Raw genomic sequence first — 20,482 nt, 5'->3', positions numbered from 1 at the left:
CTATCTTCGACGTTACATCCCGGCGAGTGGTCTCTCATTTTATTGTCTCTAGTCGTTCCTCCGCGATCACGCCCCCTTGAACAGCCGCTCTCTCGTTGCTCTGGAAACGGTCCGGGGACCTGTGCACGTCACCAGCCGCTGTTCTGTTGTGCTTCTCCTTTTGCCCATGCAGTGTGTAAATAAAAGTAATAGGCAGCAAAGATTCGGCTATTAGTCGGCAGAGGTGGAAGTTAAGAGTGATGAATAACTGAATAACAATCAACATTATTATTGACTTGGTTTGTAAAAGTCAGTCAAAAAGCTACAATAAAACAAAAATATTAAAGTTATTTACAAACATATGAGAGAACATTTCTTTAATGAACAAAAGCAGAACATTTAGAAATTGTAATAAATGAGATAGCTGCAAGTATTAGGTAATATTTCCCCCTTTATTGAGCACTAGAATGTATATATTACATTACATAGCAGTATGGAATGTTTGACCAAGTGTTTTGCTGGAAAAAAGGAAAACACAAAACTTTAAAATATTTGGGAATATAGAAAGGTATTTGAGTTTGGCCTATTGGACAGAAAGTGGATTTGTGCTTTCCTGGTGTTGCTGCAATGCTGCCATCTAGTGATGAATTGAATGAATATTCATGACTAAATGACGTATGAACGTCTGTAAACAATAATAACAATGGTCATATGAAATAAAAATCTTAAATAAGAGAAAGAGAGAGAGATAAATGAAGAGATGAATGTAGGATTTTTGTAGGCTTTCCCTGATGTTTTATGAGTACATGGTCAACTGAAGCCACTGTGGATAAAGCAGAACACAATAGATGTGTGGTTATTTAGGTCTAATTTCAGTTCCTATATCCAGTCATTCATCTTAAAAATGGTCCCTAACCCTAAACACACCGTTCAAATGCAAAGAGAAAATAGTGAAACCTAATTTACCTCCTGGATGTTGACTTTGATGATTCCATCATCATCTTTGTCCAGAGTCTTGAAAGCTCCTGAAAATGCACAAAACACTATTACTGAAGGGTAATGAAAAGGAAATAGTCTGAATTCAAGAACATAATCGGACTGAACAGGGGAGCATTGAGGATCAGTCACTTACGACACATAGCGTCCAGTCTGACCAGGCACCCAATGTAGTTGTCAAAGTCCATGTTGCCCTGTTCATCACTGTACCTGCGTACCATCAACTGGAAGAGCTGGTCGTTGAGAGGGAAGCCTGCACATGGACATAACAGGAGAGAGACACCAATGAGACCAAACACATACACTACCTTTCAAGAGTGTGGGGTCACTGTTGAAAACTGTTGTTCTGATTAAAGAAGCAATAAAACTGGCCTTCTGTAGACTAGTTGAGTATTTGGAGCGTCAGCATTTGTTGGTTGGATTACAGGCTCAAAATGGCCAGAAACAAAGCACTTTCTTCTGAAACTCGTCAGTCTATTCTTGTTCTGATAAATGAAGGCTATTCCATGCGAGAAATTGCCAAGAAACTAAAGATCTCATACAACGCTGTATACAACGCTGTGTACAACTCCCTTCACAGAACAGCGCAAACGGGCTCTAACCAGAATATAAAGAGGAGTGGGAGGCCCCAGTGCACAACTGAGCAAGAGGACAAGTACCTTTGAGTGTCTAGTTTGAGAAACAGACACCTCAAAAGTTCTCAACTGGCAGCTTCATTAAATAGTACCAGCAAAACACCAGTCTCAATGTCAACAGTGAAGAGGCGACTCAGGGATGCTTGCCTTCCAGGCAGAGTTCCTCTGTCCAGTGTCTGTGTTCTTTTGCCCATCTTAATCTTTTATTTTTATTGGTCAGTCTGAGATATGGATTTTTCTTTGCAACTCTGCCTAGAAGGCCAGCATCCCGGAGTTGCATCTTCACTGTTGACGTTGAGACTGGTGTTTTGCGGGTACTATTTAATAAAGCTGCCAGTTGAGAACTTATGAGGCATCTGTTTCTCAAACTAGACACTCTAATGTGCTTGTCCTCTTGCCCTGTTGTGCACCGGGGCCTCCCACTCCTCTTTCTATTCTGGTTAGAGCCAGTTTGCGCTGTTCTATGAAGGGAGTAGTACACAGCTTTGTACGAGATCTTCAGTTTCTTGGCAATTTCTCGCATCGATTAGCCTTAATTTCTCAGAACAAGAACAGACTGTTGAGGTTCAGAAGAAAGTATTTATTTCTGGCCATTTTGAACCTGTAATCCAACCCACAAATGCTGATGCTCCAGATACTCAACTAGTCTAAAAGACAGTTTTATTGCTTCTTTAATCAGGACAACAGTTTCAGCTTTGCTAACATAATTGCAAAAGGGTTTTCCAATGATCAATTAGCCTTTTAAAATGACAAACTTGGATTAGCTAACACAACGTGGCATTGGAACACAGGAGTGATGATTACTGATGATGGGCCTCTGTACGCCTATGAAGATAATTCATTAGAAATCAGCTGTTTCCAGTTACAATAGTCATTTACAACATGAACAATGTCTGCACTGTATTTCTAATCAATTTGATGTTTTTTTATTGGACAAAAAAATCGCTTTTCTTTCAAAAACAAGGACATTTCTAAGTGACCCCAAACTTTTGAACGGTAGTGTATATGCAGGAACTAGCTAGCTTTCATCAGTTATCATGGCTGTTTGTTGTCACTGTTGTGACACTGTTATAAAGGCCTTACGATGACAAAGAAATATGCATTTCCATGTTTCGGTTCTCATGATCTCTGAGCTCACCTGCAGCTTTGAAGGTAGCAGGAAGCTCTTGTGAGGAGATGAGCCCTGAGCGGTCCGTGTCATTTGATATGTAGATGCACTGAATCAGAACAGAAATAAGGTTACACAAGAGGTCAAAGTTCACAGCACCTTTTATTAAGAGTGTATTAACATGACATTTATAAAACAACATTCTTACATTAATGGAGTAAGAGGACTATTTGAAGTTGTAGGTGGTTTTATATGAACGCCTTGCAAATAAATGCAAATCATTTCTAGCTCACGGCAAACGTTTCACAGAAATGTCCATAATTTCACACAATTGTTACAGTGCCGATTGTCAAAAATGTAACAAGTGGACTGAACTCACCTGCCATTTCTTGATGTTGTTCCATAAAAACTTGAACTCATGGAAACCTAGCTTTCCTGAGCTGTCGCTCTGTGTGCTCAGGGTTAAGGTAAAACTTAATATCAACTACTCTGATAGTATAGTATAGTACAGTACAGTAAAGTATAGAATAGAATAGTATAGAATAGTATAGTCCTCCATCCTAATACAGACACTGATGTGGAAGGATACATCCATGACAGCCACCATGCTCCTGCATGACTCGATGCTAAAGCCATCAGTCTTCAGGTCACTACCTGAAATGAACACAGACAGACCACAATAAACCATTCCATGGAACTAGTCTTGTGCTTCGACAAACTCCATTATCCGTGTCTAGATATGAGTAGATGTGTGTGTGTGTGTGTGTGTGTGTGTGTGTGTGTGTGTGTGTGTGTGTGTATGTACAGAGAGTACATACTGTAGATACAAAAAGGCATGCATAGACATGCTTTTGAACATAAGGTACATGCACACAGAAATATAAATACTATAAGAATGCAATGACAAAGACAAATATAGACACAAGCATGGTGTTTGTGTAAGAATAGGACTCACGTTTGCCAATGATCCTGTTGAGGATGTTCATCAGTTCAGTGGGGCTCACCTCCATGTCCTATAATACACAGAGAGATACACAAGTATATCCTCATATGCTGTAAATGCCTACATGTACTTGGGTCACAACTCAGCTCACAAAAGGATAAGGACACTGAGATTACTTTAATGAACAGATGTGTCAGGAGTACAATCAAGGACCAAATACATAGCTCTCTCTGTATTTGTGCGTGACATATTAGAATCACAATTATGGGAACAACTTCAAAACTTTCAGCGGGTACATTTGCAACAGGTATGTCTTTAGGTTTCATTCCATATGCATGTTGTGTTCCCTCCACTTATGAGTAAGGCCTTAATGAGGCCGTCTAGTCATCAGTTTAAAGTCAACCACTGCCTGACGAGTGCCCAGAAGAACATGTAATACATGTATCCAACAGTATATGACTCACACAGCCTCCACCCCCACCCACACAAAACTAACCAGGCAGGAGTCAGACAATGGTAGGTATAGAGAGAGAGGAGGAACCAGTCTCTCTTCTTGCTGTCTATGGAATAAACCAGGGTTTTGGGTTGTCAACAACCACACCCTCAGCTTCTTACTCCACCACTGCCTGATCCAATAGCAGTCATATGAGCATACGGTTGCTGTTGAGAAGGGGAACATCTGTGGAGCCCTGGGCTACTACACATGGCCAGAACCAAAGGGGGCAGAATCAATGATTTAAACCAACAGAAAGTCTTTACTGTACTCTACTAAAAGGCTTCTATTGGTTGGCAGCAGCGAATGACAGACAGCACATTAGAAGCGTAATTTCCAACATCTTTTGGGTGGCTGGATGAACCACATTCTGAGGTCTGGCTCCAGATGAAGCAGGGTGAATAAGTGGAGGGAGGGGTTTGGAATGCAAACTAGGCTTAACTTGGATACAAGAGGCGACAACAGGGCTTCACTTATTGTACCAGTGTACAATCAGCCCGAAAATGAAATAACATTCATGCCATGGATAGTTGGCTGCACCAACTTCAAAAGATACCACAAACAAATCTGTGACTTAATTAACACTGGTCGTTGGTCTGCTCTCTATTACAATAAACCACTAACGGTTGGATAACGGAGGTGAATAGGATAAGATATGATAGTAGTAGGAGTGCATAAGTTGAAAAACAATAGGTACATACATCCCCAGCGAGTTGCTGGAACACCTTGCGAAACTGTGTCTCTTCTTCATTCTCGTTCGGCTTAGCGTAGGCCAGAGGTCTGCGTGGTGGGGGCTAGGACACAAACACAGACCAGGTTCTGTTAACACTGCGGTCTGGCATGCAGGACAGCAACAGTTGTGGCTCATTTGCTCAAAAGAGTAGAGTTTACTTCTAAAACTTTCCAATCCACAGTGTTCATAAGACTAGGACAGTGTTCTGAGATGTTATCAAGGTTGTTAAAGGGTTAACTCACAGGCTCTGATGGCACGAATTGACTGGGGTCAACATTGCTGTTGGAGAAAACCAGAAGGACCATTGTCTATTATTATATAATAACTACTGAGTGTGCAACATCATGGATAAATTAAGTCAGTAACCTGACAGGGTGTGTGTGTGTGCTTGTTTGTGTGTGTGTGTGTGTGTGTGTGTGTGTGTGTGTGTGTGTGTGTGTGTGTGTGTGTGTGTGTGTGTGTGTGTGTGTGTGTGTGTGTGTGTGTGTGTGTGTGTGTGTTAAAAGGAGCCAGGCCTACCTCACAACATCCAGGATGCCACCAATGAGTTTTTTGGCCAGAAACATCTTGAAGAGGAACTACAGGTGAAAATCTACAAAAGGAGCCTAGAGATAAAAAATTAAAAAAATGTAAGAAAATAATAAGATTTTGATCATTCAACATCTGATGAAAATCCATTTGTCCACCTTAAACAAAAAGGCGACAAAAGAGAGAAAGCAAGATATATACATTTTGTCCACCTGTAATAAATGTGTTATTGGTGGGACTCCCTCAGAAAACTGCAACCTCGCCTGTATTGGTAAGCAGCACAAATAGTAACCTCTGCAGCAGATTTTAAAAGATTTTAAAAGTGACGAAGAAGGCAAAACAAACGTGAAACAGTCAGATTAACTTGTTAAGGAAATACTTACAGCGACCAATGCGTTGCTAAAGTCGACCAAGACTGATGTTCTGGCACTCCTACTAGGTACAAAAACCAGCTTTACAAGTTATATTTCAACGCATCAGAGTTGTTCGTATTCTACCTCGGTGTTCAGCGCTTCACACCCCTGCCTAGGGAGCACCTAGAGAAAGGCAGGTTGTCAATGATTCTGGGTCCTATAATCTGTGGTGCTATGATCAGAAGGACTGGTATTTCCTTAATAATTATATTATGGATGATGAGACTTTTTAAAAACCTTTTAATTACACATTTACTACACTTTTATTATGCATGATTCACATTGATTTAACATAATGAGGTAAGGAGAGTACATCGGCCTTGTGGTGTAACGTTGATGTTGAGCAGTGAATGAAGGCGGAAGCCTATAGGGATGTTTTAGCAAGCTGTGTGTTCAATAAAAGCCTTTTGTAACTTAATGTTAAACAGTATAAATGCACAGAAGTAGTCCGTGTCTTCATAAAGTAATCTACACGACAGGCCTAATGTTCAGTGATTTACTGATCCTGTTTAACAAAAAAAAAAAGTAATTTCATGCCCTAATAAATATTAGTTAGAATGGCATTTTTTCATTTGGAATACAGACTTATTTGCCTAGCCTACAAAGTGCATGGGATGTTGATGTCTAAAACTAATGAAAACGTTCGAAAAAGAAGAAGCCACACTGCGTGAATTTGTCCAATAAGAACGTTCATTGTCGTTCGCTGGTTAAAATATTATCTCCCGTTTGGTGTCCACGGTAGACCGCCTACATGGTGACGTAACCAGGAGGGTGGTCACTAGTTACCACATCCACAAAGTCATAATTATGGCTCAACTCTGCCTATTACTACAATTGATCTTAATCTGATTTGAAACCTAACCTTAGCCTTAACCACACTGCCAACATTAATCTTACAATTTTTTCATACATTTTTACAATATAGTTAATTTTGACTTTGTGTCTGTGGTAACTAGTGACGACCAAGCAGGAGCGCTTAGTACAAGTGGCGAGCGCCATGGAAACAGGTTATTGACGGGGAACTTGACAGAAGTGTTATTTGTATACATTTTTATTCACTTTATACGCCCGTGTAAAGTGTCCGGGCTGGGTAAATGGATTTTAAGCTGGGACCGAGAGACTGAAAAACAGCTTCTTTCTCAAGGCCATCAGTCTGTTAAATAGCCATCACTAGCATATAGAGTCTGCTGCTTATATACATAGACTTGAAATCACTGGCCACTCTAACAAATGGGACACTAGTCACTTTAATAATGTTTACATGTATTGCATTACTCATCTCCTAAGTACAGTATATACTGTATTCTATACTATTCTACTGTATCTTAGTATATGCCGCTCTGACATTGCTCGTCCATATATTGTATATTCTTAATTCCATTCCTTTACATAGATTTGTGTGTATTGGGCATATGTTGTGAAAATGTTAGATATTACTTGTTAGATATTACTGTACTGTCAGAGCTAGAAACACAAGCATTTCACTACAACCGCAATAACATCTGCTAAACACGTGTATGTGACCAATACAATTTGATTTGATTTGATTTAAATGTCAACAGTGTAATTGCCTTGTCTTCTTGTGCGCAGCATCATGTCCTACCAAAACATAATCGGGAGACACTTAGAGCTGGCTTAGAACATTCTCTATTTAGCCAGATTAATCTATTTCAACAGTTGATATACTGTCGCAATCTACAGAAGGAGGCATTGAGACAACACTTGCCTTGCTTTAGTTTTACTTTCTGGGAAGATTGCATTGTAAGTCCTGCTACAATGTAACTACAGCAATGTAACATTGTAACAGATTCCACTACATTATAAACAATGTAAGACTGTATCATTTCTGTCTTCATTAGGCCTGCTTTATTCTTATATCCTATCATGGAGTTGTGTTTCAAGACTACTCAAGACTACTCAATACAATTCATCTGATCCATTCATTCATAGACTACCCGCCCTCACCCTCGCATCTAGCTACGTTCCTTACTAGCTATTTAGCTATTTTGTTCAGATCATTTGAAACAGGTTTTTTAACCAGAATATTTGAATCTACCAAAATGTTATCCAAATCTGGCGTAGTAATACTACTAGTACTAATACCTTTGACATTTTGTCACCGCTTGTGTTACAGGAAACTTAGAAGAAGCAGCGCTTTTTCCTCTTCACCAAGACAATGTTTAACAATAATGCCATTCAGCTGAAATGCAAGTACTATCTTGGAGAAATTACAAGATTGTGATAATAATACTGTTATTTGATCAAATGGTTGTTTTATGCTACAATATAGGGTTCTTAGAACTCTATTGTGTCTGTGTGAACTGAGAGGAGCTTCTGAGATTGAACTCTAGCAAGTGATTTATGATCGTCTTATTGTCTCTCGGAGCCCGCATTCCATAGAATGAGTTGGTGTTTGTGTGCCGGGAGGTACCAAGGTGGAGATGGCTCCGGTATGGATAATGATGAGAGGAACTTTGTTTTGGGGGTCAGACCCTGGTTTCTACACAATGAGAACAGTCTTTACAGCAGATAATGTCTGCTGTGAATTATTAGTATCTTTCATACAAATCCTAACCTTGTGACCCATTCCATACATCTGTTGTTTGTCATGAACATTCATGAGGATGTACTTTGCTATAAAATACTGTGGCTCAAATCCGCTCGTTGGGCTCTCAACAAATCACCCATTGGTGGGTCGTTGACAAGCTCCATTACTGCAGTAATTAAATAATAAAGTTTGATTGTTTTGAAGAAATCTAAAAGTCTCTTCTTTTGATTAGAATAATTCCATGACAGTAGGCTATAACCTCTCTTATGTTTCTGCAAGTTAGGATAAAACTCAGTTATTTACTGAACCATGTAGAATATCATATAGCAAGAACATGATTGCCCCTTCCTATGACTAGAATTGTAGGATGGTATACTGTCAATGCAGGATATTTATATGATTGTCACAGATCCCCCAGTACTGCTGCTTATTCCATTCAACTGCTCCGGAGGTCTACGTCACCGGCCTTCTAGGCGTCACTGAACTGGACTCATTACCACCTACCCCGGACTGTCTTGTCTCATTATGCACACCTGGTTCCCATTCCCCCTGATTAGTAAGTTATATATGTGCCCTCTGGTTCCCCAACCGTCCTTATTGTTACCATGTCCGTTGGTCCCGTGAGTACCTGCGCTGTTGCTTCCATGCTACGTGTATTTGTGCACTTGCTTTATGGCTATTGTCCCATGTATTATTTCGAAGTTTACACCTTGCTCTTTTGTTTTGGTGTAGAAAATGTAAAAAAAACTATTACGTATTCTTGTGCCTGTCTCCAATCATTAGACAACGTGGCAATGATATCATTACTGTATACAATAAGCTACTTTATTGTGTCTACAGTAAGAGCATGTGGAGGAAGTTGTTGGGGGAGGAAGTAGTAGCCTCTAGCCCTGGCTCTGGCCCTCAGACAGGAACAGATCTGGAGGGAGCTCTGTGACTAAGTTGTTTTCATAAGATGTCTGCTGTTTCAGGGTTGACAGAACACTGTGAACCTCCGTAAAACTCACCATCTCCTGGTGCCTAAGGAGCTCCCGCTTCCACGAGGTATTCTGTCTCCACATAAGTTCCTCTCTCTCATTTAGAAACTCACTGCACTCTGAATGGGCTCATTCAGGCTGTTGTATTCCATAAACTCTCCAGCTTTTCCTTTTTTCAGCTTATTCCTTGTTCTCAGTTTAACAACAGGAAATGCAAGATATAGGGTCTCGATAAGGATTCATGTTTTTTGACTGTATAGACAGTGTGGTTTGTGCAAATACTTATTAACTTATTGACTTTATCATACCTGTTTGATTTGCAACTTCAGAACGACAGCTGTGAAACAGGAAGGAGGCAGTGGGATCTATGTGTATTATCAGTACCCTGCCATTTGAGTGCACACAGCACATGATCCACAGTGAGGTACAGTAGGTGGCAATGGAGGATCTCATAAGAAAGTATAGTGGCACTTTATTTTACGGTACCTCAGAAATATCCCTGCATTTACATGGTAAAATTTTATTTACACACAGTAATGATAGACTCTATAGCTACGCCATATAATGCAATATTCAGAGATACATGTCTGGTTCTGCGAGATTAATTACACATGAATGATCTTTCGTTTTAAATAAGAGCTTTGATCGTAGTTAACTTCCTATTAAATGGCAAGTAGAACTAGTGGGATCAGTACAGTGAAATAAAGTGAGGGAAAAAGCATACTGCAAACAGCACAACGGTGAAACAAATACCATAACCTCATATGTTCCACCTCACTCTTTCATGTCGTCTTCCTGAGTTTCTTTGTTCACAAGTGTGACCTAATGGCCTGGTACTCAGGGCTCTATTGTTCCTCCATCAGGTCTTAATGGCCTGGTACTCAGGGCTCTATTGTCCCTCCATCAGGTCTTAATGGCCTGGTACTCAGGGCTCTATTGTCCCTCCCTCAGGTCTTAATGGCATGGTACTCAGGGCTCTATTGTCCCTCCATCAGGTCCTAATGGCCGGGTACTCAGGGCTCAAATATCACTCTGACATCAATGCATGGAAAATCACAACAAACACTTATCATCAAAACAGTAAGACCATTCTACTTTTAAAACTCACCTCACTATGATGATACATTTGAAGAAAGAAGTTCAACAGCAGGTTGAGAGTGCAAAACATGGATGATGTGGTTTCAAAGCCTAACATAATGAAACGGACAGCGCATTCTAAGGTGATTAATTCAAAACACTCCTATGCATATTAGAGCTTATGCATATGCCTAGGCTTATGAGCCCAAGCCCAACAAAAAAAACGGAATTAAAATTATTATTGTTGAATACAATACATAGCCTACCGCATATTACGCATGGCAGAAAAACGTTAACGTTATTTTCTAATTGAACTTTTATTTAACTAGGCAAGACAGTTAAGAACATGTTCTTATTTACAATGACGGCCTACCAAAAGGCCTCCTGCGGGGATAGGGGCTGGGATTAAAAATACATTAAATATAAATATAGGACAATACACACATCACGACAAGGGAGACAACACAACACTACATAAAGAGAGACCTAAGATGACAACATAGCATGGCAGCAATACATGACAACACAGCATGGTAGCAACACAACATGACAACAACATGGTAGCAACACAACATGGTAGCAACACAACATGGTAGCAGCACATGGTACCAATACAAAACAGGGTACAAACATTGTTGGGCACAGACAACAGCACAAAGGGCAAGAAGGTAGAGACAACAATACATCACGCAAAGCAGCCACAACTGTCAGTAAGAGTGTCCATGATTGAGTCTTTGAATGAAGAGATTGAGAAAACTATCCAGTTTGAGTTTTTGTTGCAGCTCATTCCAGTCGCTAGCAGCACTGAACTGAAAGTGGAAAGGAAAGCGGGATACCTAGTCAGTTGTACAACTGAATGCCTTCAACTGAAATGTGTCTTCCACATTAAGACATGCGACCCAGGGATGTGTGCGCTTTGGGGACCTTTAACAGAATGTGTCTGGCAGAACGGGTGTTGTATGTGGAGGATGAGGGCTGCAGTAGATATCTCAGATAGGGGGGAGTGAGGCCTGAGAGGGTTTTATAAATAAGCATCAACCAGTGGGTCTTGTGACGGGTATACAGAGATGACCAGTTTACAGAAGAGTATAGAGTGCAGTGATGTGTCCTATAAGGAGCATTGGTGGCAAATCTGATGACCGAATGGTAAAGAACATCTAGCCACTCGAGAGAACCCTTACCTGCCAATCTATAAATTACGTCTCCGTAATCTAGTATTTGTAGGATGGTCATCTGAATCAGGGTTCGTTTGGCAGCTGGGGTGAAAGAGGAGCGATTACGATAGAGGAAATCAAGTCTAGATTTAACGTTAGCCTGCAGCTTTGATATGTGCTTACAGAAGGACAGTGTACCGTCTAGCCATACTCCCAAGTACTTGTATGAAGTGACTACCTTAAGCTCTAAACCCTCAGAGGTAGTAATCACACCTGTGGGGAGAGGGGCATTCTTCTTACCAAACTAGATTACCTTTGTTTCTGGAAGCGTTCAGAACAAGGTTAAAGGCAGAGAAAGCTAGTTGGACACTAAGAAAGCTTTGTTGTAGAGCGTTTAACACATAATCCAGGGAGGGGCCAGTTGAGTATAAGACTGTATCATCTGCATATAAATGGAGGGGAGAACTTCCTACTGCCTGAGCTATGTTGTTGATGTAAATTGAGAAGGGCGTGGGGCCTAGAACTGAGCCTTGGGGTACTCCCTTGGTGACAGGCAGTGCCTGGGACAGCAGATTTTCTGACTCTATACACTGCACTCTTAGAGAGAGCTAGTTAGCAAACCAGGCCAAAGACCCCTCAGAGACATCAATACTCCTGAGCCGGCCCACAAGAATGGAGTGGTCTTCCGCAGGTATTCCCAAACTGGGGTACGCGCAATGCCGTCGGGGGTATGACAGCTTGGTGGACAAAGGGAAGAAGTTGTGGACTGAGAAAGAAGCAGGATCACTACACACAGTTGAACATTTCCCTGAAGATCAAAGTATTTCACTGTTAGAATGCATACTTCAGAGTACCATTCAAAAATGTTCTCATAGATTAGATGTTTTGGCGGTTGTTGGTATTCTCGTCCCAGGTTTACATAATTTCTAGCTGCAGACTAGTAATTAGTATCTAAGGTTTGCTCTCATTCTGTAGGGATAGATAGGCTCAGAGTTTTAACTATTTCCATCTGTGTAGCCAATGCTCAACGTGGTATGGTTATAAATTCAATAACTATTCGCAATCACAGCTCATGCTGTGGTTTTGCTTAGTCTTGGTACTCAAACCTGTGCCACCTCAGCTTACACCGAGGTATGCGTGGTCTGGAGAGGATTTACCTCAGGAGGGGGTTTTATTCGTAACAATAGAAAATGCGGTTCCATGACGCCAGATCATGTCTGTGCTCACAGGGGCGGGCCAATGACTTAGTTCAACTTTAAAGGGAATACAATTCTCCCACATTAAAGTTTTGACATCACATTACATCATTTCACAAATAGTTTAATCTTTACTCATTCATTTTATACAAGAATTAGATGCAAACACCATAATTGAGAAACGTTCACATTCAGAGATATAGTTATGTGTGTTTCCTGTCCTTCGTGAGGTCACCAAATGAAACACACTTAACATAACTGTCCCTTAAGTGTCCACGGACATTTCCCACATTCTCACAAGTGGACATATTGTTTCATTTTCCCATTTTGGGTATTTAAGTGTTCGGCCACGTGAAATCCTTTGTTTACTCTGTGGTCTCTCTTTGCATGAAAAGGGGGAGAGAGTCTCCGCCAGGAATTTACAACCTGAGATAACAGAACCTGGGTGTAGGAGAGAGTGAGAAGCCATGATCTATACCCAGAAAGGGCCACATCATGACAGCATTAACATGGAGTTGGTCCCCTCTTTTCTGCTATAACAGTCTCTACTCTTCTGGGAAGGCATACCACTAGATTTCTGTGGGGACTTCATCCATTCATTCATCCACAAGAGCATTAGTGAGGTTGGGCAGTGACGTTGGGCGATTAGGCCTGGCTCGCAGTCGGCATTCCAAATCATCCCAAAGGTTTTCGATGTGTTTGAGGTCAGGGCTCTGTGGAGGTAAGCCAAGTTCTTCCCCACCGATCCTGACAAACAATTTCTGTATGGATCTTGCTTTGTGCACAGGGGCATTGTCGTGCTGAAATAGGAAAGGGCCTTCCCCAAACTGTTGCCACAAAGTTGGAAGCACAGAATCGTCTAGAAAATATGTGCAAGAGGCCTAGCCCGAACCATAAACTGCCCCCGATCATTATTCCTTCTCCACCAAACTTTACAGTTGGCACTATGCATTCGGGCAGGTAGAGTTCTACTGGCATCCGCCAAACCCAGATTAGTCCGTAGGACTGCCAGATTGTGAAGAGTGATTCATCACTCCAGAGAACATGTTTCCACTGCTCCAGAGTCCAATGGCGGTGAGCTTTACACCGCTCAAGCCAATGCTTGACATTGTGCATGGTGATCTTGGGTTTTTTGTGTGCAGCTGCTCGGCCATGAAACCCACTTCATGAAGTTCCCCATGAACAGTTATTGTGCTGACGTTGCTTCCAGAGGCAGTTTGTAACTCAATAGTGAGTGTTGCAACCGAGGACTGACAATTTTTACACGCTACGTGCTTGTCACGCCCTGACCTTAGAGATCATTTGAATTCTCTATTTGGTTAGGTCAGGGTGTGACTAGGGTGGGAAATCTATGTTTTCTATTTCTTTGTTGGCCTGGTATGGTTCCCAATCCTAGGCAGGTGTCTATCGTTGTCTCTGATTGGGGATCATATTTAGGCAGCCATTTCCCACCTGTTGTTTGTGGGATCTTGTTTTTGTGTAGCTGCCTGTGAGCAGGCCAGAACGTCACATTTAGTTTCCTTCTGTATTGTTTTTGGTGAGTTGCATATTTATTAAACATGTGGAACTCTAAGTACACTGCGCCTTGGTCCATTCATTCCAACGATCGATCGTGACAGTGCTTCAGCACTCGGTGGTCCAGTTCTGTAAGATTGTGTGGCCTACAACTTCACGTCTGAGGAGTTGTTTCTCCTAGATGTTTCCACTTCACAACAACAGCACTTACAGTTGACCGGGGCAGCTCTAGCAGGGCAGAAATGTTATGAACAAACTAGTTGGAAAGGTGGCATCCTATGACGTAGCCATGTTGAAAGTCACTGACCGCTTCAGTAAGGCCATTCTACTGCCAATATTTGTCTATGGAGATTGCATGGCTTTGTGTTCGATTTAAAACACCCGTCAGCAACAGGTGTGGCTGAAATAGCCACACCTGTTGAAAAAGAGAAAAAGCCCACTAATTTGAAGGGGTGTCCAGATACACTTGGCCAAAAGTATCTAATGGTAATGTGTAACAATAAATTGGGACTTTATTAACACAAGCTGATCTTCATTTTACCACAAATAACTAATTGCACTATTTTATATAAGGAAAATAATAGCCTTTTTTTGCGCCATGATGGTGTAGGCTATGTAGATGTTCCAAAGGTCTGCATCAGTGGTTTGTAGGCTATGTGTGGAAGGAAGGAGCTGCTAAATGTTTTTATGTTAATTAACGTTCAATTACCGTGAGACCTACAGTTGTTTGCGTGACAATCACTGGCTGATGAAATTTCGTGACTGCCACAGCCCTAGGTGTGTGCCTTTCCAAATCATGCCCAATCAATTGAATTTACCACAGGTGGAATTACAATCAAGATGTGGAAACATCTCAAGGATGATCAATGGAAACAGGATGCACCTGAGCTCAATATCAAATCTCATAGCAAAGGGTCTGAATAGTTATGTAAATAAGGTGTTTCTGTTTTGTATTTGTAATAAATTAGCAAAATATCTAAACCTGTTTTCACTTTGTCATTATGAGGTGTTGTGTGGAGATTCATGAGGGGAAACAATTATTTCATACATTTATGAATAAGGCTGTAATGTAACAAAACGTGGAAAAGGTCCAGGGGTCTGAATACTACAGCTATATTGATCACTTTGGCTATAAGAAATGGCATTTGACACTTTTCAGAGCTGTTTCCTCAAAGCCAAGTCTCTGTGGTAGATATCTAAATGAATAAGTGTTGTGGCTCTTCAAGGGAAAACATACTTGGCTTGAATATGAGGTGGATATTCACAATAAGCTCCTAGAACTAGGTGACCCAGCAACTTGTTTAATTCTATTTACTCAGGACCACCAACAACCTCTATACGTTGAAGTCATTTCACACAAGATGTAAACAGATGTCTCAACGTCTTCATTTGGCTGTGTCATGGCTCCCATGTTTTTTCCTACTTTTTCAATACATGCTGATCCAGTTCTATGCAAATTTCTCAGTTTGCATGTAACAACTGATATTTCTAATGGTTCCTCAACTGCCTCCGTAGGTGGTCATCCGCAGCCAATCACGATCAGACACTCAACCAGGACCTCATTGTCTGACATTCATCCAATCACAGGAAGCGATTTGATATTTGTCATTTTACTGGTGTAGACGGGGTCAGATGGTTTCCCTTTCTATTCAGTCCTGTATTGTGGCGACACAGCCCTGTGAGCTTCTGTACAAAAGGCTTTATCAGTAGCTCCTGGCCCAGAGCTCCTCGCTTTGACAGGAGAACTAAAAGTCAGAGGAGTCAAGCAGACTCTGGAGCTAACATGATTACTGGTGACATGGTTGTGGGGCTCCCGAGTGGAACCAGGGGCTGAACCTGTTTTTAATTCTAATTTTCTTTATGGGGGCGTGTTTGTTAACAATATCATTGAAGATATCAAAAAAAGGAACGTTCAAGCTTCTTCGACAGAGTGGATCAAGCTGATTCTATTCCAATTTACAGGGGCACTGGCAGGGGGGCCAGTGCCCCTGTGACAACAATTTTGGACCCCCTTGTGGTCCCCCTAAATGTGGAGTATGAAATAATTTTTTACATAACTAATTTTTGCTATCTGTCGTTTTTACATTCATTATTAGACAGTGGCAACGATGATGATTATGAACATGGTCTTTTGTCTGCTAATGCCTGCAATGCAGTGAAGAAAACGAAATGGCAACAATAACGTCTAATGTAACTGGCCCCTCTAACAGTACAACTGTCCCCAGCTTGGCCCCCCCAGTTGAAATGGTCTAGAACCGCCACTGCTGGGTAGATGCAGGAACAGAGTTGGAGAGCCCATGGCATTCAGAGTTTGAGCGGAATATCACCTGTAGGCAGCGAGAGCATGCTCCTCAAACAGTGGTTGATCCGTGGAGGTTGGTTGCTAGATCAAAAGGATGCTAGATCAAATCCCAGAGCTACCAAGGAAAAAAATATGTCGTTCTGCATTTGAACAAGGCAGTTAACCCGCTGTTCCTAGGCCTTCATTGTAAATAAGACTTTGTTCTTAACTGACTTGCCTAGTTAAATAAAAATAAATAATGGACCGGCGGAAAAGCGTGCAGCATTCAGATAACACGCATTTTTTCCCCCTCTTCCTGACAATTTGATAATGGGCTACTCTAAATCGAAACTAATTTGACATAATTTGGCATATCTTGTCAGCTAAATCAACAAGCCTACAGTTTAGCCAGAAAACATAGGCTTACAGTAGGCCAGCTTTTATTCCGTTCTTTTAAAATACATATTCTTCGATGAAAATGTTTCTTTTAGACCTGACTAAAATAAATAATGGTTTTATTGTGATGGTGTATATTAAGATTTATTAGACTTTGTAAATGTAGATGTTCCAAAGGGGAGATGCTAAACCTGTTTTTGCTGACTAACGGTCAATTACCGTGAGACCAGCAATCTGCATAACAATAACTAGCTGACAAAATGTCATGACCGCCACAGCCCTAACTCCTTAGCATCACTTTGATGCAATGGCTCAGACCTGGGAGGATGGCCTTACATGTTCATCGTCCACATCAAAGAGATCAAGGAGAAGAGCAGCGCAACCACTGACTCTGTCCCACCACAGAACTGGGACATCCAACATAAAGAGGTCCATGAAACCTGAATCCAATACATTAAAACTACATTAGCTAATAGGCTAATATTACTGTTATGTCCTTCACCCCCTGCAGTGGAAGTCAGTATGAACGGGAAACCATGATTACATTTCAGCTTCAGAATGGCCTCTTATGATTGTAAGTCAATGATGTTGTGTGGTATATATGTATAACACACTCTATATTCTAGTTTCATTACTTGTAGTATGATAACTACACGTCCAGTTCGCCACTGAGTGTGTTGTTGACTAAATTAGTTTTTCTAGCCCGAGTTATAATACTCTACACTGCCATTCATTTTTCACATTGTGAATTTCACAAAAATTCAAAGGAATGGTGTGTTTGGTGTAAGCTTACCTTGACCTGACATTTTTGATAGCCATGTGGTTCTCTCTCAGACAAATTGGGAGTGTCCTGTCAAGTGGAGAGAAATGGAGGCCCAGCTGGTTTAGCTAGCCTAGCTAGCATGGAGCCTCAAATGGAGGACGCTAACAAACATTTTATGTAAGGATCGATGCTGGTAGAGACGAGAAGCAGGTACAGGGAGTGAACATTTAACTATCAATGGACATGGAACGGCACAGGACAGTGTCTGGACATGAACACGTAATGACATTAATGTAGACACAAGGAACAAACGGGGGAGTAGACAGTTATAGACTGGGCAATCAACAAAGGGAAGGAGTCCAGGTGAGTCCATGAGCGCTGCTGCGCGTAATGATGGTGACAGGTGTGCGTAATGAAGGGCAGCCTGGAGCTCTAAGGGAGAGCGGGAGCAGGCGGGACAGTTTTCAACGCTGCATGAGCTGTGTTTATTTTGCTTTCTTCCGGGACAATGTGGACCGCCCAAACTTTAAATGTAGCAACTGTTTGCTTGCAGAGGACTACAGAGGCAAAGTGGCAACTCTCAGCAAACAATTAGTGAACCTACACAAGCTACTGGGGAATCCAGGGCTGCTAACTTTTTCTTTATCTTTGACCCCTGTATCCGGACACCACTCTGGCCTGGTGGAAGTGTCGCAGCCGTGTCGGCTCTCCGCAGCCAACTGGCCAATACTCTGCAGGGATCCCTGCCTGTTTTCAATCCTATCGACCAGCCATGGAGATATGTCACTTGCTGTAGAAATCGAAAACATCATCCTCTAGCAATGGGGGCTTCCTTGGAGATGTTAATCCTGGCCCGGACACAGACCAGAAACAGCTTTGCCTCCCTGGATCCAGAGGTTCCGGCGCCTTCTTGCCTGTGGGCTTCGGATTCGAGATCGGATACGGAGGTACCTGCGCCTTCGTCCTCTGTTCTTTTTCCCTCTCCGATGGCTTCTACCTCGGGTTCAGATCCTCAGCGCTCCCACCCTCATCAGACCATGTGGCTATCTGAGACTCCGGCCCATTCATCATCCAAGATGGATACCACAGCTGGCTCGTATCCATCGGGCCGCACCGCACTTCAGTCCTCGAGGGGTTTGCAAAATCACTCAATGGAAAGAACGGCTGGACCTCCTCAGCCATTGCACCAGCTGTCATCATCGGCAGTTCTATGGTAAGAAACATAATGGTTCCCGGGGACAAAACCCTGTGCTATCCTGGAGCACGAGTACAGGACATTACAAGGCATAACACGGTGTCTGCCCGGTCCACCTCTCTCCACGGTAAGCACGGGGAGTTGGCGCAGGTCTCCTACCTGACTTAGCCACACTCCCCGTGTGCCACCCCCCCAATACATTTTTGGGGCTGTCAGAGTCTTCCTCCTGCCCAGCGCTGTCCGAGTCTCCCGTCTGTCCAGAGCTGCCAGAGTCTCCCTCCTGTCCAGAGCTGCCGGAGTCTCCCTCCTGTCCAGAGCTGCCGGAGTCTCCCTCCTGTCCAGAGCTGCCGGAGTCTCCCTCCTGTCCAGAGCTGCCGGAGTCTCCCTCCTGTCCAGAGCTGCCGGAGTCTCCCTCCTGTCCAGAGCTGCCGGAGTGTCCCTCCTGTCCAGAGCTCCCGGAGTGTCCCTCCTGTCCAGAGCTCCCGGAGTCTCCCTCCTGTCCAGAGCTGCCGGAGTCTCCCTCCTGTCCAGAGCTGCCGGAGTCTCCCTCCTGTCCAGAGCTGCCGGAGTCTCCCGTCTGTCCTGAGCTGCCGGAGTCTCCCGTCTGTCCTGAGCTGCCGGAGTCTCCCGTCTGTCCTGAGCTGCCGGAGTCTCCCGTCTGTCCTGAGCTGCCGGAGTCTCCCGTCTGTCCTGAGCTGCCGGAGTCTCCCGTCCATTCAGGAGTCGGTGGCAAGGGTCGGCACTCCTGAGGTCACATAAGTGGGCCGAGACTATGGTCCCGCTCCAGAGCCGCCATCGCGGTAAATGCCCACCCAGACCCTCCCCTATAGGTTCAGGTTTTGCGCCCGGAGTCCGCACCTTTGGGGGGGGGGGGGGGGGTACTGTCACGATCTGACCCTAGTTCCTTTTTTATGTCTTTATTTTAGTTGGTCAGGGCGTGAGTTGGGGTGGGCATTCTATGTTGTTTTTCTATGTTTTGTTCTGTTATATTTCTATGTGTTTGGCCTAGTATGGTTCTCAATCAGAGGCAGGTGTCAGTCATTGACTCTGGTTGGGAGCCATATTTAGGTAGCCTGTTTTCTGTTGTGTTTTGTGGGTGGTTGTACCCTGTCTTAGTGTTTTCACCATACAGGACTGTTTCGATTGTTTGTTTGTACTTTTGTAATTTTGTTCAGTGTTCTGTTGATTTATTAAATGTATCATTATGGACACTTATCACGCTACACATTGGTCTGGTCCTTGCTGCTACTCCTCTGAAGAAGAGGAATTTCATTACAGCTACCCAAGAATAGTAAAGCCCCCTTTACTGACTCAAATTGCCGACCAATCAGCCTGTTACCAACCCTTATTAATCATTTGGAAAAAATTGTGTTTGACCAGACACAATGCTATTTTGCAGTAAACAAATCGACAGACTTTCAGCACGCTTATATGGAAGGACATTCAACAAGCACAACACTTAAACAAATGACTGATGATTGGTTGAGAGAAATTGATGATAAAAAGATTGTGGGAGCTGTCTTGTTAGTGGCTTTTGACATTATCGATCATA

At 42.5% G+C, this 20,482-nt stretch overlaps 1 protein-coding gene across 2 annotated transcripts; it reads right to left on the bottom strand.

Annotated features, from left to right (window-relative positions):
• Nucleotides 1–347: 347 nt before the first annotated feature.
• LOC139385621 (calpain small subunit 1-like) lies at nt 348–5,903 on the bottom strand. Of its 2 annotated transcripts, none has more exons than XM_071130838.1 (11): nt 5,799–5,903; nt 5,407–5,492; nt 5,130–5,166; nt 4,856–4,948; nt 3,674–3,731; nt 3,308–3,372; nt 3,098–3,166; nt 2,749–2,827; nt 1,112–1,228; nt 946–1,004; nt 348–802 (listed from the first exon to the last, which is right to left on the bottom strand). In XM_071130838.1, the coding sequence occupies exons 2-11, from the start codon at nt 5,451–5,453 to the stop codon at nt 776–778; spliced, it is 651 nt and encodes a 216-aa protein (XP_070986939.1). In that variant the 5' UTR covers nt 5,454–5,492; nt 5,799–5,903; the 3' UTR covers nt 348–775. The 2 variants fall into 2 exon arrangements, with proteins under 2 accessions (XP_070986939.1, XP_070986940.1); XM_071130839.1 differs by lacking the exon at nt 5,799–5,903 and adding an exon at nt 5,628–5,673.
• Nucleotides 5,904–20,482: the final 14,579 nt, after the last annotated feature.

Source organism: Oncorhynchus clarkii, chromosome 27 (genome assembly GCF_045791955.1).
Source record: "Oncorhynchus clarkii lewisi isolate Uvic-CL-2024 chromosome 27, UVic_Ocla_1.0, whole genome shotgun sequence".
Taxonomy (NCBI): domain Eukaryota; kingdom Metazoa; phylum Chordata; class Actinopteri; order Salmoniformes; family Salmonidae; genus Oncorhynchus; species Oncorhynchus clarkii.
The sequence above is the reverse complement of the archived record's forward strand: the minus strand, read 5'-3'. Positions and strand labels throughout refer to the sequence as shown.

Excerpts from the sequence above, each read along its gene's own strand:
- LOC139385621 (XM_071130838.1), bottom strand. The coding sequence starts at position 5,453 with ATGTTTCTGGCCAAAAAACTCATTGGTGGCATCCTGGATGTTGTGAG. Across the intron at positions 3,373-3,673 it reads CAACAGGATCATTGGCAAAC|GTAGTGACCTGAAGACTGAT; the intron begins GTGAGTCCTATT and ends TGTTCATTTCAG. Across the intron at positions 1,005-1,111 it reads CAGACTGGACGCTATGTGTC|GAGCTTTCAAGACTCTGGAC; the intron begins GTAAGTGACTGA and ends GTGCATTTTCAG.